The sequence below is a fragment of the Drosophila obscura genome, unplaced genomic scaffold (assembly GCF_018151105.1).
Source record: "Drosophila obscura isolate BZ-5 IFL unplaced genomic scaffold, ASM1815110v1 contig_14, whole genome shotgun sequence".
NCBI lineage: Eukaryota > Metazoa > Arthropoda > Insecta > Diptera > Drosophilidae > Drosophila > Drosophila obscura.
Window position 1 is genome coordinate 2,123,199 of NW_024542724.1, and position 25,414 is coordinate 2,148,612.

Consider the following 25,414-nt stretch of genomic DNA (forward strand, 5'->3'; position numbering starts at 1 on the left):
TGAAGAAGAGGAAAAGAAGAAGGCAAGCGTAAGAGAATGTGGCAAAAAAAAAAGGAAAGGAAAGGGATGGGAAGGGAAGGAAAAAAAGGGTCCACAACTTCTTCTTTGGGTTGTTCAATCGCATTGGATAGGGCCCTGACTTTGGCTCTGAACATGCACGTTCCGGTCGGTCGCTCGATGGTCGGTGGTGGCGGTCAATGTTTAGTGTACTGGAAAATAGGAGAACGGTCGGTCGTCTGCCTCTCAGGGGCTTGGCCCTGTCATAGTGGGGGAGTGTTTCATGGATTGGAACTTTCTAAATGTTTGATATTCACAATAGGAAATGGGAAATTAAACTAAGAAGGCTTCTGGCCAACCCGCACGCTTTTCCTTGGGGAAACACTAAAGAAACATAGATATTCAAAGGGATTTTATGCATCTTTATAGAAAGATTCTTTGTTTCTTAAAAACATAAGAATTGATTCCAAATCTGAGGAAAATCGAAGACATACAAATTGGATGATTTCCATACTACTATTGGTGTCATTTATCTCCCGAGGCTTCTACATAAAAAGACATTGTAGAAAAATAAAAGCAAGATACTTTCAGTCCATCAAAGATGGACACCACTTCAACAGTTTCAGAGACTCATTTTAGGATTCAATATTTGCCTTCACTTCCGTCAAATTTGCACATATTTTTCACGCCTCTTACATCATTTTGGCTCCCAAAAGTGTACACAATGTCTCTCCAAAAAGGTTCTCAGGCACAGCGACAAAATATTGCCACCTGGTGGTGATCAGCCACGCTCCATAAGCAAACCACAGAGAGAGAGAGAGAGTGGGGCGGCTCCATGGAGGCACAGAAAGGGACTGCCTCCTGCCTCTGCTGTGGCTGCTGTCAATTGTAGCTGTTCCCATCGTTCTAAGACGTTAAGGCAGATTTATCACTGGACACTCTGGAGCGCTGACTACTTGACATATTCATTAAATTTGCCACATTGTTGCCTGGGAGCCGAAGAACAAAGTGCTGGTCCAGACAAAGGAGATGATGCTCATCATTTTGACACCTTAATGCGGTAATTAGGGTTTTTTTTGCTTCGACCACGAATGGCTGTGGCTGTGGCTGCCGCAGCAGATCCGCAGATCCTTAAAAGCCGATGATCATGAGCAAATATTAACACAGAGCGTACAGCGCGATGCAGATCGGATCGGAGAGATGGATCGCAGATGGACTGAACTCGCAACGCCCTGCCTGGACTCCTCCAACCTTTAACGGTTTACGGCGAATTGGCTTAAATTATTTAAAGATTACACTCACACACACACACACACACAGCCTTCCCTTGGAGAAGGCCCAACGCACACACAATAGGGAAAAAGATCATCATTCCGAGCGAACTGAACTGTCTGCAGCGACGATCATGAATCCTTTTTTGGGTGTGAAGATTATGACACAGCAGAAATGGAAGGCGGCGGAACGAAAACCAAAAAAACAAAACCAAGAACCGAACCGAACTGAACTGAACCCAACGCATCGCATCGCAGCGAAACGGTACGAAAGTGGCAGCCAGCAATTAATTTCAAATTTTTGTGAGACTGTGAAGGCAGCTGGCTGCCCGAGTTGATCCAAAGGAATTGCAGACAAATTAAGATAAATGAATTGTTTAACAGTTGCATGCGTGGCAGTGTGGAGCTCTGTGCTAATTTGACTTGTAATATGATAAATGTCAGTGGGTTGCATCTTAAATTTAGGTGCTTTTAGTGGTGATATTGATCATTGATTTTAGCCAAAAGAAAATCATTTTCCAGCTATTAAATGTTGTGAGATTACTGCGCTTTATTGCTTATAGCTTTGAAACTCAATTTTATAGTTTATGCACGCCAAAGAAAAATATGTCCCTTCATATCACATATTTTATGGGGAGCTTCTTTCACTCAGGTCTATATTTTTCCCGTATTATAGCATCCCTGAAACATATTAGTTAATCATTAACACCCAGATCATATACATGAAAAGGCAAAAAGAATCATCAATCAAAGTCCTGATGTCTAAATAATGCAACACACACACACACACACACAGATTGTTGCCGGGTTTCGTGGTGCTGTCTGTGCCACAAAGGACTACCGCACTAATTAATACTGCCGCCCCAGAAACTGATGGCCCAGACCATAGCCAGATCCCAGATGCGTTCGTGCCTCAGTCCTCAATCTCAATCTCAGCTTAAGGTTCAGCTTTAACTTCAGCCACACACGACTCACGATCGCCATCTTCATCTCCATCTAAGCTAAATAAAGTTATTAAGCCTCTCGGCCAAAAGGGAAATGTTGCAGTGCCAAAAAAAAAAAAACACAGAGAGAAGAAAGATGAAAAATAAGGAGTGTAGACGGAAGAGTGAAGAGAACTGTGGGAAGGGAAGGGAAAGGCCCAAAACGCAGCATGTGTTAAAATTATATAGAGAGTGCGTGTGGACCGTGTGGCGATGGACCCCCCTAATGGCGATGGACTCGCACTGAACTGGGACTGAACTTGGACTCGACAATCTTCGGGGGCTACAGAGGCCTGGATGTGGATGTGTATGTGGATGTGAATGTGAGGCCTGCCACACGAGGAGGCTCCGAAGGCAGAGTTAATAAAAAACACATAATTGCGTATGTTTTGGGTCTCGGACTCAGTCTCAGAACGGAGATCCTCCATCAGTTCCATACCCGCCACCAATCTGGTGGGGAGTGGAGTGCTGTGCTGTGTGCTGTGTGCAGCTCAAGTGCGAAGTTCTGCGCAAACGCCAAGCGCCTGTGAAAATATGATTTTTGTTGCCATTTCGTGTTTTGCCACTTTGGAGGTCTTCATCATTTTTTCATCGAAGCGTCGATCGTCCTCGTCCCCGTCCCCGTTCCTGGCTCTGATGGCTCTCGTGGCTCTGGCTCTCGGTTATTGTTCGTTTGTTGGTTGGTTGGTTGGTTGGTTCTCCTGTTGTTTGGTTGTTCGGTTCTTCGTTGGTTGGATGCTGTTTGTGTTGATCTTCGTTTTTGTGTTTCCATAAAACTGACCCCATGGGCAGTGAAATTAAGTTGATTTTTAATGCAGTCATGGTGGGTATTCAAGCCAGGTGGGTCCCTCATACCGAGTACCTCCTCCTCTTACCCTGAAATCGATGCAATGCAAAAAAAAGTTATGCTGTTTGTTTTTGAGAAAATTTTGAATGGGAAATTCCGATATTGAGCAAGTGAAATGAGATACAAAATTTGAACATAGACTGGAAATGCCAAAGCCGGAACTACTTAGAAGTAGCATATAATGCAGAGCTGAAATTGAAAGAAGTATTGGAACTTCACAATTTAGTCCATTACATTTATTGGAGGTATATACTTCAGAGTCTCAGAAGTAATTCTAGATAATTCTATAAGTCTCGAAACTCCATAACTAGAGTACATAAAATTGTCCTTTTGTCAGAGTATTACCTGACATTTATACAGTATGTACTCCTTCAAGTTTGTCATCGCTTAAAAGATATTTTTATTTATTTTCTAAACGACTTAATGCTGAATATTTCATACAACAAACTGACTTCATTCTACTAAATAAAAAGCATATTCTTTTATTTTTATATGAATTCTAACACATCTGAACTCTATCTATTACCTTGCTGAAGCTCATCCCCACCAGAACAGGAATTCCTCACCCATTCCAGTGTTAACATTTCTTTTAATATTATGCCCCCAATTAGTTGCCAGCGCTTTTCATTCAACCATTTCCCACTCTCTTTCACTCTTCTACTAATGTCATAATTCCAACAATAACACATAACCCAAAATACTTCCGTCTGTTCCATACAAAGTGCAGTCTCCATACTCCACACACAGTCCACACACAACTGGAACCCGTTTACTTCAACGTCGCCATAATAAATTTCAACTTGTCTACACCTATTTTTACAAACATTTAAAAATTATTACACAGTCTTTTTCATTATGCCTCGTCTCTGCAACCCGGACATACCTGCAGACCCACAGAAGATGCCCCATGATGCCATGAAGCGATGGCTTGCCCATTGCCCATTGCCCGTTCCGGGGCCTGATGACCTTAAATTAAATGTGCAGCACATGAATTATGTAAGCTGTTTAATAAAGTGATTCCATTTGCATGCAAGAGCCCCGCACGCATGCGCAGCGGGTAGTCTTCAGTCCATAGTCCCCCATTCCCCAGTTCCCAGTGCCCATTGCCCAGTGCCCAGTACCAGTCCCGATCTGGAGCTGCACCCCAGCTTCAACAACTTACTCAGTAAGAAGTGGGCCCCGGAGCGGAGTTGGAAGATGGAGGATGGGGTCGGAGATGGAGCTAAAGCTGAAGGTGGACCTGGACCTGGACCTGGACTGGAAGTTGGAGTTGGAGAGTCACTGAGCTGGACTTCGCGCAGCGCGCGCTGATTGTCGCTTAATAAAAATGGTTATTGTGTTTTACTTTTTCTTTATTTTTTTCCCCCCTCTTTTTGTGCCTTGGAGAAGATCCTCTTCTGTAGATGGCTCGGTCGGGTATTTATGTGTGGCTTTTGTAAGAATTATTAATGTAAATCTTTCATAATTTTCATAAGAGGTGCGCGTGCGCGTGCGCGAGCTCGAGCTCGAAGTCGAGGGAAGTGGAGACGAGGAGCAGAAATCCTTGGGTTTCGGAACTACATTTACAATGATTTATGATGCCATCTGGCAACGCTGTGTGGGCATCCTGTGCTTAAAGCTTCATCAGGCAAAGCTCGCGAAAGCTCGCGCGCTGGCGAGTTCATTTAGAGTTGGCTCCACCCACACACATTGCAGGGCGTTCATTTTGTCCATGGAGGGGAGCCGGGACCTGCGCAGTGACCACCAGAGGGTTGCGATGCATTCCGGCATTCGCCGGAGCGAAACAAAATGAAGTTCCCAGGATGATGATGGTAGGAAGACAACACACCCAACAATGACTGACAGCAGCAAATCAAAGTCACAGAGCGAGTTCTGCCATATGGCCAAATGTTTCTTGTTTCTGCTGCTCTTCGAGGGGGCCGCCTCCAATGGGAGCGCATCCAACATCGGCAAATTCCTTGCGCCTCTGCTGGGTTCAGGTTCTGGCCAACTGTTGCTGCAACTTGTTGGGCTCTTGCCAGATGACGAATGCAGCGCCACATCAACGTCATAAAGCGGCAAAACAATGCAAGTGGCTGGACCTGGACAGTGGACAGAAGTTCTGCCCCTGCCCCTGCCACTGCCACTGCTCCATTCCAATCTCTCATCATCTCTTCTTAGGTGCCCCATTCCATGTGAAGCTCTTCTGCTGGTTGGTTGGCAGCCACTAAAAAGCCAAGATGGCCGCTTGAGCCAACGAGTGCTATGCACTTGAACTTTCATTTTGATGATGATGACCACAACGACAACGACGACCACAACGACTACGATGATGTGAATGAGCTGCTGCTGGCTGAGCTGGCGACGTACCAAAGGGGTGCACAAAATCTGTGACTTTAAATTTTAAAGGGATTTGGGCACGATTATTAGCTGAACTTTTGAATGGGGAATGGATCGAAAGAGCTGGAAATAAATGAGGAAGAAAAGTTAAGGCTAGCAAAGATCTGAAAATATGTATGCATTATTTGAGGAATATTCAAGAGCATAAATCAATGTAAAAGTTTAAAATTCCAATAAAAATATTCAGAATGATTATGGTTGAATATGTATTAAATAATATTTAAAATTAAAAGTCCCACTTACAATATCTCCTCTCAAGTGTTCATTCCCTATTTTTCCTTAGCTTTAGGATAGTTAAATGCTGTAGCCCTGGAAACTGCGCCTCCTCGCTGCCTTGTTGCTCGGGCTATGTGCGTGCTGCGGTTTGTAAACCACTTGAAACAATTTTTAATTGTAATTTGCGCAAAGCAACGCCTTCCTGCAACTCTCCAGCCCAGTCCCAGTCCCCGTGCCATGCCCAACCCCTGCTTCGAGCCAACCCGTTGACTGTTGCTAAAACTTGACATGACCGCCGCACAGAGGCGGTCTCCAGCCGTACAGATAGCAGATAGGAGATGGGAGATGGGTGATGGGCAGGGCAGGGCAGGTGGAATACAGCATACAGAATACAGACTTCGGAAGCAGCCTCAGTGCTGGCATAGTTCAGATGGGAACATTGCTGGGATGCCAGCCGCGGCTGCGACGATGCCTGATGGAAGGAATTTTCATAGAAAGGCGCTCCCGGTATGCAGACGCGCTAGCTAAGCGAACTTTGTATACCACCCCATTCTCTCTCTCTCTCTCTCTCTCTCACTCTCTCTCGAATGGGATGGAATGAGATTTTGTAGGTGGGCCCTGGGATATCGACTGTTTAAATTTTGGGACGACAACGCAACGCAACGTGCAATTAAAATTGAAAAATTTTCCCACACATCTGCAACCGAAAATTGTATGTCGTCCAGAGCGATCCAACGGTCCAATGGAAGCAAAGAGAAAGAAGTATGAGGAGAATGAGGAGGTGAGGCTGATGCTGAGGCCGGGGATGGGGCTGGGGCACTGTGAGGCCGTGGCCCTGCACTGATTTCTTTTTCATGTCAGAGCAATGCAAACTGTGTGCACTGATTGGAGGCCAGCGGAATTTTTCCCATACACACCGACCGGTGTACGAAAGACCCCGGGACTCAGACCCAAAACCAAAACCAAAACCAAAATCGACAAACCCAAACCCTTTTTACCCAGTGCCACTTTGGCCCCTGGAATGCCTCGTGTTATGTTCGCTATGTCGCCGGACTTCGATAGGGCACTGCCAGGGAGGGGATAGGGGATGAATGTGCCCAAAAAGGTGAGTGGAGGAGAGTAGCAGCCAGCAGAAGCTGCTCTCCAAATTACTTCGATTAATTTTCGCTTAATTTTTATTATTATTTCTTACTCCCCGAAAGATATTTCTTTGATGCGAACATTTGTGTCATTATGTGAGATGTTTGTCAGGATTTATTAACGTTCCATTCCATTTCGTTTCGAGTTAATTAAACAACAAAATTCAGCCATAAAAATAACGAAAATCAAACGCGAAAATTAACTAAATTATGGGGTCCTCCGGGTATGTGGGGTCGGTGTAACCGTGGGCAACATCATTATAATGAATTTTTTCATGGATTTTTTATTTTAATGAGCGTAAATTGTTTTGAACTTTGGCGAGGGCACGGGCACACCTGCAGCCACGAGGCAACCATTGGAAAAACTAGATACTGTCTTTAGGGGATTGGTTTTTTTGTTTTAGGTACTATGTTTGAAGGCGTAGGATTATTTGGAGATTTCCGTCGCTGCTTAAAACAATGCAACCCTCAAGTTTGGACTAATTGCGATTGCAAGATAACAAAAGAAAATTCATAATTGAATTACAAATGATTCGACCTTTGGGTACTCTATTTTGAATAAGAATAAAATTCGAATTAAAAATTTGTGTGTTTAAAATAAAAACATTTACGCTTCTTAAGGAATTACGCTAATAATAATAACTATAAACTTATCATCTTTATCAACGCATATTTAAATCCGGAAACATTATAAAATAATTATGTTTACATCATCATTAATGCATTAATTCTCCTAAGAAAATATACCCTACATATCACTTCCCTTATGAAAATTCAATAACAAAAGCAACCCCTCGATGACAATGGTACTCGTATTCCATCAACACTTGCCCGTGACTATGGCCGTGTCCCAAAAATAAATATGTATATCCATGTTAATATCTGTGAAATTGATCTGATTTTAATTTTAACATGATGCTTACCCCCGGCTTACCCCCGGCACTTCCTACCCCTTGCCGTTCCGCAGGAATCCCTTAACAGTTCACTGAACATTTAACCCACAACAACAACAACAACTATGGCAACAATTCTACCCTCTCTTAAGGGGTACGGTACCCGTACTCCCCTTACTCCTGTGTACTCGTGTACCCTTTCCCTGTCAGCTGTCTGAGTCTGGTTGGCTAATCCTTTTGGTAATTTATGCGCTCTCCTTTTGCCCCCTGCCATCCTTAAAAAAACGAGAAGCGCTGCCACTTACCGAACTAATCATCATGCTGATTCGCTGCTCCTGCCCCAGATCTGGACGGACGGACGGACAGACGGACGGATGGACTCCTGGTTGCCGCTGATCTCATCGCGTCACGTGTCCTCTCCTCTCATTGCCATCATTGTTCTGGCTGCTCTTGTTGTCGTCGTGGTTGTATTGTTTATTGTGACAATTCTTGTCAACGGTCCAAGGAAATGTCAACGGCACATTGATGGATGTTCCCGCCAGACCCCAGACCTCAGACCCCGAACCAGCACCAGACCCAGCACCAGAACCAGTGCCCAGAGGCACAGCACAGGCAATGGCACAGACTGTTTGTTGGCTGTAGCTGTGGATGAAGCCACCGCCAGGTGATGGTGATTCATGGCAACTGTATGCGGTAGATGAGCTGGTCAAATGGTCGTTGTTTGGTTTTTTTTTCCTCGTTTTTTTTTGTGGTTTCTTTGTGGTTCGAGTAAAGAGTGGACAGAGTTTGTGTGTGAGAGTTGCATTGCATCAAGCTGTTAACGGATAATTTTTAATGAGTTTAAACATTAACATTGTCCACAAGTATGTCAATGGAATGTTCACCACACTGCAGTACTTCGAGAGTTACCAAAACATGCAGTTCGGGTGCCATCATTGCAGTGATTTGACATTGCTTGGGGGTTATTATGGCGGCTATGAGGGTGATGCATATGAGTATCATTTGAAATGTCAATGAATAATATTTGAGCCGATTATTTCATGCTTACTTTTAATCATAAATTCTATACACCCCATGAGAAATGCCTTCCAGTGTTAATGTTAAATCGGTAATTATTGTTCATTTTTGCTTTCAACTTTTATGCAAAATCTATATATCTACATATATCTATCTATATGTCACCCATAGAGTATGTACTCTTTAAAGACAGCTACCCATTTTCCAATGCCGAACATATTGCATTGCAACAGCCTCGAAGAACAGCTGGCAACAAGTGTGTGGTCGTTCGCGTAAATCCTTTGAAGTGTAACAAGTAGCAAAGTTAAAGCCAACGAGGGTTAAGTTCACACACACACACACACACAGAGTCAAATGGAAAATAAAAGAAAAACTGACAGCCTAAACGACCCATATTTTGAGATCCTTCTCCCAACACATCCCCCGAGCCTCGAGTCCCCCTCCATACTGATGCTGCGACTGGTCCTTGAACTAACTAAGGAAGCAGACGTGAATCAATTGCCCTGGCCTTTGTTTTTTGCCGCCTGCCTATATAGAAATTAGCATATTTCAAAGGCATACAACAACAACAACAACAGCAACAGAAACCCCCCAACAACAAAAGGAACCAAATTGCAATAATTGGAGTCCTTGAGAGGCCAACAATGGGAAGGAAGAGTGGCACAGCAAGGATGGGGGAACGGCAGTGCACCAGTTTCACTTTTGTTGTGTTAACCCTTTGATGTTCAGCAGAAGTGGCACTCGGTCGTGTGTCCTTGCCACTAGAACAACAGAAACACGTGGAGTGGCAACAACACCCCACACATCATGCAACAGAGCTGCTTAATCAGCCTTTAAAGGGCACCACACACACACACACACACACACACCAGGTACCAGGACAGGTGTCAAGCTCAAAGGTTAAATCTTTAATCAATGAAATGCAACATAAACATATCCTGATGCTTACCCGTATAGGCATGACTATCCCAATGTGTTAATTGGACGTCCAAACATGGAGGAGGGTAATTCAACAGCAGGAAAGAAATACTCTCGCATGCGATAAATGCACAAGAATTGAGCAGCCCTGCCTCAATATATCCGTGGGCATATGTACGTATAATGGTGTGTCTATCCTTTGATGTGCTTGTACTTTGGCCAGCCAGTCGCTGAGCAGCCAGGACACAAGCCAGGACACGGCTAAAAATCACAAACACCCCAAACAAAGACACGCGCACGCATCCCCATCAAGCATCACTCGTACCCGCCCGTACCGCATCATTCCGTAATTCCCAGCACACAGGACGATGCCGAGGACGAGGATAACGAGTACGAGTACGAGAACGACGACGAGGCCGATGTCGATGCCGATAACAACGAAGCCTGCTTCTGTTTCAAATATTTCAAATTTAATTTGCATTTAGAGGCTGGATAGCTCGACTCTCGTTTCATAGTCGCGCGACTCGCTTCCCTGACAGGACGTTCGTGTCCTGTGTCTTCCGTGCTAGGGAAATATACATAAAACAATAATAATTCAATAAAGCAGCGAACGATAAATTAATCTAAATTTACTTAAAAACAGAATATTTTAAAAAGTATTATACACTAAAAAGTTGACGAAATATTTTCATTGAATTTTAATCGAGTGAAAATTATCTTAAAACATTTGGAAAACTATACATTTCTAGGTGCTGTAGATAAATTGTTTTTATTTAATTTATTATAACAATATTGCACAAAAAAAATAAATTGATTAATTTAAACAAAAAAAAAAATATACTGAAAAAACTTTAATCCACTTATAATCAAAACCAAAACAAAACGAATTTTAGAGATTGAACATACAAATTTTAACTAAAAAGCTTGCTATACAAGTAATCAAATATTCGATATTATACAATATTTAATTATATTTTTTTATATACATTTAAAGTAGTTCAAAAAAAGAATTTAAAACAATATTTCTATCAATAATAATAGAACCAAACACAGAAACAAATAAAGTTTCAATTAATAAATATTCTCAAAAGTTTACATAAGTAAAACTTCGAAAATTAATGTTGAAATCAACATAAAATATAACGTAAGAACACTTAGGTAATAAACTGATAAAAACAACTTATTAATTTCATAAAAAAAACCAGTTTAAGGCAAGAGCTTTTCAGTCGTTTGCAAAATAAATATGAACATAAGACTTAAAGTGAAGACTCAGCTTACCATCACATTCATCCGAACTTTAGCAATTTATCTGTTCAGCTTAACCACCAAAAACTCACAAACCAATCAAATAAAAATAATGACCGCCATTCGCTGGCCATGTGCCACACACTAAGAAATAACTTTCCTAACAAAAACCACAAATCGAATCAAACCCCGAAAGCAAACCACACAGAAGCAGAAGCGGACAGCAAAAAGAAGGGAGGGGAATACTCGTAAAACTATGAAATGAAGCAAAACCAACAAGAATCAAAAACTTGTATTACAGGCCAATCGGACAAGCCCAGTCTCCTCTCGTTACCCACCAGAAAACGATTGTAAATGAACAAAATACAAACAAACAAAACAAACCAAAAAAAAAAAAAAGAGGAAAAATAACGAATGTAACGAAAAAGATTACGAGAAAACGATTTTGCAAGCCAGCCAGTAGCCGGAGAGCGGAGCTCAAAGTTGAAAGCCAGAGCCACAGCCAAAGGCAACGACAAAGCAGATCCGTGAATGGTCAGTCTCCAGAGGTCTACGAAGAAGAGGTGCCAATTCACAAAATCTGTTAAAAAAAAATGTGTGCAAAATAACCAAAAAAAAATTACTTATAAATCCTCTAAAGAATGTGTGTAATACTCGTTCATAAAGCAAAGTGAAGTAAATCTAGTGGAAATTTTAAACTGTCGAAGGATCAAAAACTGAAAAAAACAAGAACAAGTTAGATAAGACTTTTGATATCATACATTTTCTGTGAGTGAAAAACATCGCAATATTTAAAAATCTCTTCAAAGAACTTTGACATTAATAATAGTATTTCAATCAAAAAAAAAAGCTCTATTGAATATTAATTAAAACTTAGTTTCCTTTCAACCTCCGCTTAGAAAATCAATGTCCAACCATTTCCACCTTTTCCAAGCAAATATTTTAAATAAAAATGTAAAAAACCAATAGAAAAGGCCATAAGGAAATTGTTCAAGATAATTCAAATGTGCTCAACAAAATGTTTCCTGATGCCTGGCCTCAGCAAACGAATACATCAGCCGCCCCAACAGCAACCCGAACAACGACAACAGCAACAAATGAGAGCAGTGATAAATTGATTAACAAAAATGTTGTACAATTAAACATTTGGCTACAATTGTATGAAAATTTATGCAAATCAAAGCCGAGCGATGACTGTGTGGCAAGAAGCAACAATCAAAGGCCACCACCAGAAGCAGAAGCAGCAGCAGAAACAGCAGCAACAGCAGCAACAAGAGCAACAAGAAGCAGGAAATACCAACAGCAGCAACAACACAAACACCATCGTGGTTGCCACACAACCCGCAACGCGTCATTGCAATTTGCATTTAATTGTTGTGATTATCTTGGCCTGCTGCACACGCTGGTAAGTACGAAGTATCTTGGAGATAGAGCTGCTCGCATCTGGCCCATCCAGTCGTCGTCCGTCTAAGACCGAATCCATCACAATTTACGAGTATGTAAAGCAAAACTCACGAGTGTAAATAGCCTGTCAACAAATTAACTTCAAGTCAAGCTCATTACCCCATGTTATATTGTGTGTTGCTGCTGTTGCTGCTGCTGCTGCTGGTGGTTTGGTGGCGAGTTAATTAATTAAACGACAAGCTCCACCAACAGCAACAACAACAACAACAACAATCAGCGACTAGGGGTTAACGTTGCTGTTGCAGCGACAACAAATTAATCAATTGCCGAAGGGGCTGCCTCTGGGATCTGACTCGGCCTCTGGTTGCTGAAGTGGGTCCGTCCGTAGGCTGATGGCGAGAGAAACAGCTGTCAGTGTAAGGTGTTGGCATAATTAATATTGATCTAGTGATAGGTTTGGGAAATTAAGCTTACCTAATTGTACTTGATTAACATGAGATTGTTGCGGTCATGGTGGCGCGCAGACTGTCTGCGCCTTCACACATATGTACATAATTCTCCGCCATGGGATGGGAAATTGGTTGATATCCAACTCGGATAGGAACTATAACAGGGATTTGTTGCATTGGCCCTGTGTTCTTTAGCCGGGCTTAAAATGTAGTCCATATCCGGATATAAATATGCGCATAGCCATTCAATGATATCTTTCAAATAAATAAATATATTTCAAATAAAATAAAGCATTGAAATTGAAAAAAAAAAGGATTGTGGTAAATGGCTAATAGTTGTATGAAAAATAAGAAATTCACAATTAAGAAATATCTCAACTAATGCTCATAATATAAAAATTTCTATATTTATCAATTATATCGATTGATTTATTCAGAAAATTAATATCATAAATCTGCCTTAGTTCGTAGTGTATTTCTTAGACTCAAAGAACTTGCTTTCAACTGGGAATAAAGGGACTACCCTTTGGGCACACTATGGGTTTTCCAGAACCTAAACTAATTGAAGCTTAGTAATTGCACATTCTAGAAAAATTCGTATGAGAATAGATTCGAATAAAATCTGTTTAAAAAAACCTACCCCAAAAATAACAAAAAAATGGCAACTTAAGCGTTAGCAAAACGCCATTTTGGAAGGCTCGAGCAGCGAACAAAAAGACTGCCGAAGGCTCCCTCAGTAGACTACTCAATCCGCAGTAGATGATTGGACTGTGGCGCTGACTGTGACTCTGGATCGAGGACCGGGTTCGTGCCCCCTCTGTACTTGCACTACCACTAGTACCATGGGGGCCTACACACAATTGAGCTGATTTCAATTGCAGGGTGGTCCCTGGTACTCAAGTTTTATAATGCGCCTGGGCCGCTGTCAATCCGCGTCTCAGTCCTGGGCCTCAGCTCTGTACTCAGTGCGCAGTCAGTCAGGCGGAGCAGGGCGATGTCTGTCGCTGGTGTCCGGTCCGGACTGCCGCCTGCCTGCCTGCCTGACTGGTTGCCTCGCCTAGTAGTTGCAGCTTGTTAATCTCGTTACTCGTGTTCTTGTTGTTGTTGTTGTTGTTGTTGCATGGGGTTGTCAACATACTTTTTGCACTGCTTGTTGACAACGGCGCAGTGAACGTTGCAAGCCAAGCCAAGCCAAGCCAAGCAGAGATGCAACGAACGAACGAACGAACGAACGAACGAACGTTGCAGTCAACTCGAGACAGACAGTAAAAATGCAGGCTGAGGCTGAAGTGCAGCCTGCAATTCGTTCGCATCGTCATCCACCTCCTTGTAGTTGCAGCGTCATAATTGCAACGCATAATGAGGCGCAGACACACACACACACACATACGCACACAAAAACACATCAGAGCACGAGTCAGGTGTTGGTGCACCACAATTTGCCCGTTTGAAATGCAAATGAATTGTCAAGCTGCCACGCCTCTTGCTGCCCCAGGCCACTGCAGTTGCAACTTAATTGGGTGCATCCACACAGGCGCTGCATGCGGCTCATGCCATGCCACAGCCACAGGATTTCACACGTTCAAGTGTCCTAGCCACCAGCCACCAGCCGCCAGCATGCTGCTGCCGGCGTATGCGCAGCCCGCACCGCTGCTACTTTGGCAGTCTCTTCAGCGACGAATGAGCCATGCTCCTGCACAACAAACATAATTTATAGTATACTCGTACTCGAACTCGTACTCGCATGAGGAAATAAATGCACTCTCCACACTTACCCGATTAATATTACACTTTTCATAGAATAAATAAATATATGGAAAAACTCGAAAATCATATTAGTTTTATATCGAAAATCATGTGAGCATTTATTTTTAGTTTAAAGATATTTCTGCAGCTGCTTAATGAATCATTTGACTTTCGCTAGAAATAAATCTGCTTTAAGAATGCGATAATTCGATTTAATTACTTTAAATCTCCTTTTGGGGAGGCATGGAAATGAAATATTTAGACTCTTAGCCTGCTGCCAGGTCACCCCGTTTAGTCGGATTGGATCAAAGACATTCCTAGCTGTTGCTGTGGTCGCCAGGCACCCCCCAGCCCCCCAACCCCCAACCCCTTTCCTGCTACGCTGAACCCCTCTGCTGAGGACTGTTGAGGAATGTCTCCAGCAAAGTTATCTACCCAGTCAGAAATGCTTCAATCTCTGTCTGTCTGTCTGTGTGTCTGTATCTGCATCTCTCGCTGTGTGTGTGTGTGTGTGTGTGTACGTATTTGGGAAACATTGTTTTGCAGCCCAACTGGCTTAAGTCTATAGCTATTGGCCATGTCTCTAGATATGTATGTTTATATTCGTAGTTCGGTGAAGGAATAAACCGAAATAACAAACAAAAAAATCCTTGATTTATGCATGGGCTACCGTTTGACAGACTCGACTCCAAAGTCCAAGGCGTAGAGCCACAGCCAGAGCCAGCGACGAAAGAGTTTTGGGGTCTACTACGTTTTGTTATTTCTCTGGCGGCGCCTATTAAAGCCTCAATCTTTTTATGGCATTTCAATAGAACTCGCGAGCGTGAGAAAGGACTGCAGCGCAGCGGCCACTGCAAAATGTTCAAGTTATGAAAATCAAAATGAAATTTAAAGTTAGCCAATGCCGGCTTTTATCTCGGGCCCCAACACTTTGGCCCTGATAAGCAAACGGAACGTCTTTTGCGTTCGCATGGTGAACCGGGGGGGGGACCGGGGGAACAAGCTCAGCACAGATCGATAAATTTTATAAGCGAATCAATTGCATTGCTATCGCATCGCGTGAAATACGCAAACTCAGACCGCTGGCTTGCTGGCTCGCAGGATCTCTGGGACGCTTGATGCTGGAACTCTGGGAACTGGATTGGATTGGATTGTCGGTGAATCGGGTGAAATGCATGACTCAGAGAGGACGCTCTGAGCGGCGCGACGGCAGCTCGCTTCATTCACTTTGTGTTGCTGTGTTGCTTATCAGTTTTATTGAAGTCGGCAAATGGCATTGGCTTTGGCTTTGGCATTGCCAATGGCAATGGCAATGGCAATGGTAACTAAAAGCCATATGCTTTATAAAGCTGTTAACAAAATGTGCATCAGTTTAAATTCTTTATCGGACGAGATGTCTGGCTGGTAGACTGCTGGGGCGAATGCCCAGCATTGCATACGAGTATATTCGTATCTCAGAAACGTCAGCCAATTAAAATGCATTTGCCTGTATTTCCTTTTTTTATCATCTCATTTCTGCCCTGTTGATATTTCTTTTGCTCTTATAAATTGCAGTTTTGTTTGGTTGATTAGCAGATGATGATAATAGCCTGGCTGTAAAGAGAGACACACCGGAGAGAGAGAGCAGGACAGAGATATATATTTATATATATTTATTGGTAGCAGAAGTTCCATAGCAAGCAGCCTGCAGTCAGGGCAGCCCCTCTCTGAGTCTTACTTAAATTGCAAAAAGTTACTTTTTAGCGACAAATTTTTTGTAAATGAACCTGCTCTGCGAATCTTTGCCATCTGCGCTGGGCAGACCAGACAACCAGACAGCTGCAGCTGCTCCCGGTCCCGCTCCCGCTCTCGCTCCCGGGCCGTGAATGGCATACAAATGATGCCCAATGCTGATGAGGATCTCTAAATCTTTCGCTCCGTTGTACGGACTGCTGAAGTGCTGGAGGACGTGTGTGAAAATGGCACGTTTCTACATTTGAGGCAGTGTTTCGGTGCGACGTGCCACAATTAACCCCCCGTCTCTGGGAGGAGTGTGGCGCGGGCAGGAGGCAGGAGGCAGGCGGCTGAGGTAGTTTAGGCATTAAGAAAATATACATTTACAAACGAAGAAGAAGGCAGACGCCATCGAGCATCACGTATACGCCCGGTATTCATACCCGAACAAAAACAACAACAACAACAGAAAAAAAAGCTGCGTGTCGTAGATCAACGCGATGCGATGTGAAGCGATGCAATGTGCGATGTGGCAATGGACTGAGATCCCAGCCAAAGCCACAGCCATAGTCACTGCCACAGATGCCCGATGAAGTTGTCCAACGTCAACTGGCACTCACTCAAACACACACTACACACACACACACACACCAAAAACCCGTATCTGTATCTCTGGCCCAAGATCTGAACACCTCAACTCAACTCAACTCAACCCAATCTGACCTTGAATGCCATGGCGCGCTCTTAAATGAGTTCAGACCCAGAGAGAGACCTGGGAATAAGTTCTTGGCAAATGTTAAATAGCTTATGCCCCCCACCCCCAGTACATCCCCTTTGGTCTATTTCAGATAAGAGAACAGAACCAAAAGAACAATTTTTGGAAACTTCTTTCGAGTGATGAGCCCAGTGATTCATCGTCCAGCGATTTGACAAGATTTATGACAACTTGCCAACAGAAATTATACATATATTTTGAGCTACTGTCTGTGTGTCTATGGGTTCGCGTTTCTCGATTAAATCTGCTTACAAATAAAAGCAAATTTAATTTCAAATCTAGAGAAACCAAAATAAAAAAAACAAAAAGAAATTAAATTAAATTACTTTACTGTGAGTATTTTGGGTTGTTGCTTGTCTGCGGTTTTTGTGCCCCGAAACTCAAGGTTAATTACTGTTTCCGAAATTTCGTTGGCTTCAGTTTTTGGAGTTTAATTGCCCACTGTGGTGGCTGTAATTAAAATTTGATTGGAATTTAAATTCTCCTCCAAAATGGAGGATTCAAGCTCTCATTTTAATTGTTAAAGCAATTCGTGGTAGTTCTCATGCTAGAGTTCTCTGAAAGTTATCTTATAATATTTGCAAATAATTCAACTATTTGTGGCTTAATTATTTCGCGTATATTCTTGCAGGCTCTATGGCTTACCCGATGGTCGTGCCACCTGCCGTTCAGTGCCTGGTCTCACCAAGGATCAAGTGGAGCTCTGCTACAAGGCGAGTGATGTGACAGCAGCAGCCCTCGAAGGACTCGATATGGCCATACGTGAATGTCAAATACAGGTACAAATCCCAAGCAAAAAATTCTCTATAGCATACTTTCGAGATTCACTTAAATAGAGTACCATTGAAATGCTCATATGTATGTACATATATCTTACAATCCTTACAATAATTCTCTCTTTCTCTCTCACTGAACAGTTTCAATGGCATCGCTGGAACTGCTCATCGCTGAGCACAAAGAGCCGCAATCCGCATGCCTCCAATCTGCTGAAGAAAGGTAGGTCCACACTGGGTAAGGGGAAAAGTTCCCAGGTTCTGGTCTGGGCTGCCTTCCTCCATTGGTAGTGGCAGTGGTAGCCATGGCCAAAAGCCATTAAGCTGACACTAAAATGTGCAGTAAGCGTGGCTCAGCTTTCACGCAAACAAAATCGCTTTATGGCCAGAGTCGACTCCAGAGTCCACTCCACTCCGCCAACTGTCAACGGGTTTTGCGGTGGAGTGTAGTCGAGCGGTGGCGGATGGGGGCGGGTGGAGGACACGGCCACATTGTCGGCCCACACGCAAACCGCTAGGCAAAGAGTCTAATTAAAATTGCCCATAGCGGGGAGACGTTTGGTCAAGCAGACAATGTCCAAAGCTATTAACCGTCGCATTATTAGACACGACATGGCATAAAAGCCACAGCAGGAGCATCTACAGTTTCTAGCCCCCCCCCCCCCACCACCAACCCCCATCAACGATCCCGGACTAGATCAAATTTCTATGTTTTTCCAGTAGGAGTGTTGACTGGAACTGCGACTGGAACTGCGACTGGTACTGAGACTGGTACTGGGCTTGGGCCTGGGGTCCATCGTTTTGTCACAGCCCGTTGCATCTGAAACGGCGGCGATACGAACTTTGACTTTGATATCTTAATCTGTCCTCGAGGCATTGTGTTACGAGTAGCTCTGGCAAACCTCTGATGCCTACGCGGCGTGTGCCTTATGACGGATAGATCTCACACACTCACCCGTGGAGGCATCTACAAAGAGCTCGCCGCATTCTAAGCCGCTTTTGTTGGGCCACGGCAACAAGTAGCGGTAACTCTGATCACAGGCGCCGATCTCTAGTTCTGTGCAAAGTTGCAAGCTTTCTGCTTTCTGCTTTCCGCTTAGCGCTTACTTTTCTAACTGACTTGTGTTATGACTCATGGCAGAGTGCTCTGCCGTTTTGGATACTGCTGTATGCTATGGTAGAAAGGGGTACGTCTAAAGGTTTCTATAGCTTTGAAATGGGACCTTAGATCGTGCTCTCTTAGTTATATGGAATTAAGGAAATTGCTCTGAATGTTGGACATGCATCCCATCATAATTCATAAGGCTCTCACTACAGATTAATCTCTTCTGCGAAATTATTTTGGAATTCATTGCGAACTCATTTAAAATACCTCCGAGGACATAAGTTTAAGAAGAAAATTATTGGACAAGTTTCCTATTTCATTCTTCCATTTTTTATAGAAATAAATGCTTATTGCTCTGCCTATCATTGCTTTATTAATAGTATATCATCAGAGTATGATTATTTGGCCTGCAAAGTGTCCTCTGGTTACATTAATTAATAACAAAAATTATTAAAAATTATTAAAAATAGCATCAGACATCGGATCTATCAGATATATTCTGATAATCTTCCAAGATTGTGGCCACTTTCGAGCCTTAAACTGAATAAAGTACGGCACTTAATGTACTACTAAGGAAGAAAATCAAGCATATATTTTGTAGATCATTCATCTAAGAAAATGTAAATAAAAAGCAATTACTCTGCTCTTCTAAGTCTCACCCACAGCATTAAAAACTTATAACCAATTTAGACGTATAAATTCCCTCTAAATGGTACAGGAATTTGCCACTTCTATGCGAATGTTTTGCAGTCCCTAAGCAGAATGCTTCATTAGTTAAATTATGCATCATACGATTGCTGTAAAAATACAACAAAAAAAAAAAGGAAAGGAAAGAAAAAAATTAAAAGAGAGGAGCAGAAGGAAAGGAAAACACAATGGAAATGCTCAAAATGGCGGCATCGCAAGCCAGATGCAAACGATATACGAGTGTGCGGAGTGTATGGCCGACGTTGCTCAAGAGATTTCTCACAAATTTCAATGCGACATTCGGACAAGAGCAAACAGGAGCCTCCGAACAGACTTCTGAATTAAAAGGGAAAGGCTTGAGGACATAGGCTTGGGACGTGGACGTGGACAGGGAACAGGGGACATGGGGACAGTCTCGGGTGCTCATCTCGTTTCGGTCTGGCCGTAAAGTCCGGCGTAATTTATTTGCATTCATCGTATAAATTATATTGTAAGCAAACCACTTCATTCAATTTCAATTTAAAAAATTGTTATCTCCGTTGACGGATGCTGCCGCAGCCGCTGACAACGTACAGGGGAATGGAAATGGGAATGGGAACAAATGGGAAGGGGTGGGGCTGGAAGACAGCCATGGGAGCGGATCGAATACGGATGCACAATCCAATCCCATTCGCAGTACCAGTGCCAGTGCCAGTGCCACTGCCAGTCCCAACATTGTCATTGTCATTTTCATTGTCGTTTGTTGTTGGGGCACCAGCAGCGCACTGATGTGATTATGTTGGAGGCTAAGGCTAAGGCTAAGGAATCTTTTGGCTGGAACCAAACCAGCAATATTAGCGGTGATGCTGGTGATGTGGCGGTGGTGCTTCATTTGTGGGCAAATACTTCCATTACAGCAAATTCTGTGCATATTATTTGCATTTGGGGCTGCCGCTGCCGCAGCCGCAGCCGCAATCTTGAGTGGGCCATCATGATCGGTCCAAATGCCAGACAGAAACGCGCAGGTTAAAGTTAAAGTTAAAGTTAACAACATTGCCACAAAACAATGCCAAACCATAAATCTCCAAATGCATGCCACACCAGCAGCACTTCCAAGTAACTCTCGACTAGCCTTCATCCAATATCGAATATGGTAAACCCAAGCTTATGTCACCGACATGTCTGAGGATCGTACGTCTGTCCCACTTTCCAGTGTCCCACTGTCCAGTGTCCACTGTCCAGTGTCCACTGTCCGTTTGTCAACCCGCCCGTTTCGTGCGTCCATTAAATAAGGAAGGAACTGCACATAACGAGAGTCAATATTGACAGGCAACAGCAACGCGTGCAACGACGACGAGGTACGACGAGGTACGACGGGAACGACTTATAAGGGCACAAAAGGCAGCCACAAAGTCAGGGATCGATGGACAGAGATCGGGCCAGACGATCGCTTGAAGCAAACCAAGTGAAACGAAACAAATCAAGTCGCCGAGTCGAGTGGAGTCGATTCGAGTCGAACCGAATCGCACAATGACTGACAATCGAAACGGCGCACGGACAGGTCAACTATTTTGCATACATATCTACTATAACTTATGGAACTCGTCGATCGTCGATCGTTGAGAGATCGTCGTTGCAGATCGCGCTGATCTTGGGTTGCTGCTGCTGCTACCATGCATTATTGTCAATCAACTGAGGCTGGAGGCTGTGGCTGGAGGCTGGTGGCTGGAGGCTGGGGGCACAAAAGTAGTAAAAGGATTACGTACGACTGAAGATCGACGATCGACCTTTATCTTTGGGCTTCTCTCTTTCCCTCTCTCTCTGGATCCTCAGCCAAATGCATGTGACAACAAGCGAGCGACGTATGTCGCAAACAATTACTTGGGATTGCAACACACGGGAGACAACGAGACATTGGAGACAGGGTACTCTGTACTCTGTAGACTGTAGACTTGAGCACAGAGACAGGTCGCCAAAGCCAAAGCCATGTCCAGTCCAGTGTCCACTGTCCACTGTCCACTGTCCAGTCAAGCCTCTCCTCGTTCGGTTTTGTGGCCAATTTATGCGAGAGAGAGGGAGAGAGAGAGAGACCCCAAGGCATTGTCAAATGTAACTGTTGGCAATGATGTGATTTGGATTTGCAAATGGCTCGACGAGGGGCAAGACAAAGCGTGCATAAATCAAGTCCGTGATCAGCGATCAGCGATCAGCAATCACAAGTTGGAAGAGAACCGCCAGAGCAGAGAAGAGTAGAGCGAGGGGTGGGCTGGGCTGGACTTTTGGCGGGGCTACTGTTCGTACTGATGCATTGATTGATGGCGTCTTAATCGTCAATCAAATGCGCGCTTACACACACACACACACAGGGAATTTCCCATTGCACTTCCACCTTCGATTGCAGTTTGGATCGATTCGATGGATCGCTGGATCGCTTGATTCGTCTCCGGATTGGTACGATACGACAACTTGTCACAACATTGACATTTGCATTCGTGCGCATCCTGAGTGACGGACTGGCCGGCTTGACTGACGGATTGTTTGACAGCTGAGCCGGAGCAGAGGGGAGTGTCCGTCGAGGCCTGAGAATGATGCAAGCCTGTCACATTGACATATGTACTGTCGCTAGTGCCTGATCCCTGCCTGGTTGCTGGTCTCCGCTGGTCTCCGCTGGTCTCTCTGCTTTCTGATCGGGGAATTGAATTGAATTGAGTTTGGTTTTATGCAAAGTGGCGCTGACAATTTGCATGTCAATCGCTTGACAAATGTTGCCAACTTTGGGGCCACTCATGGCCATGTCGGCCATGATTAACGTCAACATTTTGACAGCCATTTGACAGCTGCTGTTGCTGCATAAGGCATTTCAAATATCATATCTCTCTCTGTCTCTCTGTCTCTCTCTCTGTCTTGTGGGTGCGGGTGTGGCACACTGCACTGCATCATTAAAAATGATCTGGTGAGCTGTGAGCTGTGACTGTGAGCTGAAGCTGAAGCTGTGGCCTGGTTGCGAACGCTTGTCCAGACCATGTCAAAGTCGAAATGCCGCTGAAATTCCCAGAGCGGCTCCGAATGCAGCGTTAAAAATAACACCGCATAAATTGCGATAGTTTCCCGCCAATGATTCCCCAGGGGCAGAAGGCAACACCAATCCCCTCTGCCACTTTATGGCCATCTGAAGAAACATTTCTTACCCTTTTAGGCTACAGGGAGAGCGCGTTTGCTTTTGCCATTTCGGCTGCCGGGGTGGCCCACAGCGTGGCGCGGGCCTGCAGTCAAGGCCGTTTGATGTCCTGCGGCTGCGATCCGACCATCAATCGGAAGACCCTCAACAAGAACCTCCGCCAGTCGCTGGACAAGGAGAAGAAGCAGTTCTTGCAGTACTTGGAGACCAATCAGATTCTAACGCCCGAGGAGGAGAAGAAGTACGAGCGCTCGAAGATCGCCAGCCGCTGGAAGTGGGGCGGATGCTCCCACAACATGGACTTCGGTGTGGAGTACTCCAAGCTCTTTCTCGACTGTCGCGAGAAGGCGGGCGACATCCAATCAAAGATCAATCTGCACAACAACCATGCAGGCAGAGTGGTGAGTCAGTCTCACGTGAATGAATCGAATGGGGCCCGCCCTCTAATTGTTTATTTATCCATCCAGGCCGTTTCGAACAACATGGAGTTCCGCTGTAAGTGCCACGGCATGTCCGGCAGCTGCCAGCTGAAGACCTGCTGGAAGTCCGCCCCCGACTTTCATGTCGTCGGCAAGGTACTGAAGCACCAGTTCCGCAAGGCCATACTCGTGGACCAGTCGAATCTGGGCAACGGCGAGCCCGTCGTCGTCTTGAAGCGGTCCCGCAACAAAAAGTCAAACGGTGGCAGCAGTTCCGGCTCCTCCACGTCCTCCGATATGGATGCCGTCGATGCGTCTGGCACGCTCGATGGCCTAGCGGCCGATCACGAGGCGAGGCGGCACGAGGATCTCGGCTCGGAGCGTGGCACACGTCAGCAGCCGAACGCTGATAAAAATGCGGCACGAATGGCACGCAAGATGGAGACGTCGCTGTTCTACTATCAGCGCTCGCCCAACTTCTGTGAGCGGGACGTGGGCGCAGATATACAGGGTGAGTCTGCATGGGATTTAAGTCCCTACTTTACCTGAATTTATCTACTCAAATTCCCATGAACAATGCACAAAATATCACAAAATATATCACAAAAAAAAAACCATTACCTAATTGGTTAATTTGCAGTTTTGTTGTCGTCAAAATTGGTTCAACTAATTAAAAATGATTTATAGATACGACTCGCGCGATAAATTTGATTTGGCTCTAATAAATAAATCACAAATGCAAATTAACAGCAGCCGCAGCAGCAGCAGCAGTAAAAATGCAACAACAACAGCCACAAACGAAAAGAAAAAAAACGATTTATAAACGGGCTACCAAAACATGCCACATAACTCAACAAAAACAACAACAACAACAAACAAAAAATGCTGCGACCCACAGACAGCGACGACGACCCATGCGGCCGCACAGCAGCCTCAGCCTCACACTCTGCTTCAGCATCCAAGCATCAAGCATCCAAGCATCAGCCTTAGCTCCATCTCGGATCAACTTGGATCAACGCTGATCTGTTGAGATCTGGCTCGAGTTTTGGGGCTCGGCATGGCACCGGCACGGGCACGGGCACGTCCACATCTAACTGCCACTTGCAATTTTTGCTGGCCATTTTTGCTGTTGACACATTTGCAAATTATAATTATCAAAGCCCGCAATGGAGGCCGCTCAGCGGCCGGCCAAACAGTTTAAAAGTGTTAATTACGACGCAAATTTATAATTAATCGTCGTCCGAGCTCTCCTCGCCGTTGGCTCTCCAGCCCCATTCGGGCGTTTTGATTCATGTGCCCCGTGTGCCACGTCGTGTCGTGTCTAGGCAAATGGTGGCAATTAACGTTGGCAATTATCGTCCAACAATTATGATACTTTGTTTATAGGCCTCAGTTTAATAGTTTATTTATGGTGTTTTAATGGACGGCTGGCTGCAGGGGCTGTCAACTTAATTAAATTGAAATGCAATGAAAGTCAGAAATTGATATGCAGATTAAAGTTCATTTTCCACCAGCAAGAGATCACAACCTAAAGTTGTATTTTTTAAATATATTTCTAAGAGTCCTTTCACTTAGGAATCATTTAAGCCGCAGCAATGCTCACTTACTATGGATAACTACAATTAATCTTCTAACTTGCTCCACTTCTGTCCCATTCCAGGCACAGTGGGTCGCAAATGCAATCGCAATACAACAACCAGCGATGGGTGCGCCTCCCTCTGCTGTGGGCGTGGCCACAGTCAAATCATCGAGCGACGGGCGGAGCGCTGTCGCTGTAAATTTCAATGGTGCTGTAGCGTGGAGTGCGAGGAGTGCCACGTGGAGGAGTGGATTAGTATATGCAATTGAGAAGGATCGTCAGCGATCACATAAGAAAAGACTTTTCTTCAATCTAAACAAAACACTTAACACAAATCAGTATTAAACAATAACAAATAAATATACCATAAAAGCAGAAAAAACACGAAAACATAAACAAACGATAATTGAAATGTGTAAATTCAATGATTAGTTTAGCAATCCCAAGACATATTGAAATCTATATATATATATATATATAAAAAATGAAATATAAATATATATTTTGTAAATACAAATAATAAGATGCATAATTAGTCTGTCAATCAGCTGAGTTTCAATCGGTTCTCCATTTCCACTGCCCATCACATCTCGCCCCGCGCTTTGTTTTGGTCTGCACGTGAATGTCGGCAATGCTAATTGAATTAGTCGACTAAATAGTTGCCCAAGGTGTTTTTGCCCCCCCCCCACCTCCCACTGCCCT

General features: G+C 44.1%; 1 protein-coding gene across 1 annotated transcript; it reads left to right on the forward strand.

The window, feature by feature from the left end:
* Nucleotides 1-11,564: 11,564 nt before the first annotated feature.
* Nucleotides 11,565-25,081, forward strand: LOC111077762 (protein Wnt-10b). Its single transcript, XM_022372157.2, has 7 exons — nt 11,565-11,673; nt 11,783-12,310; nt 17,624-17,771; nt 17,910-17,988; nt 22,733-23,115; nt 23,182-23,644; nt 24,794-25,081. Exons 2-7 carry the CDS (start codon nt 12,066-12,068, stop codon nt 24,979-24,981), a joined length of 1,506 nt encoding a protein of 501 aa, XP_022227849.2. The 5' UTR covers nt 11,565-11,673; nt 11,783-12,065; the 3' UTR covers nt 24,982-25,081.
* Nucleotides 25,082-25,414: the final 333 nt, after the last annotated feature.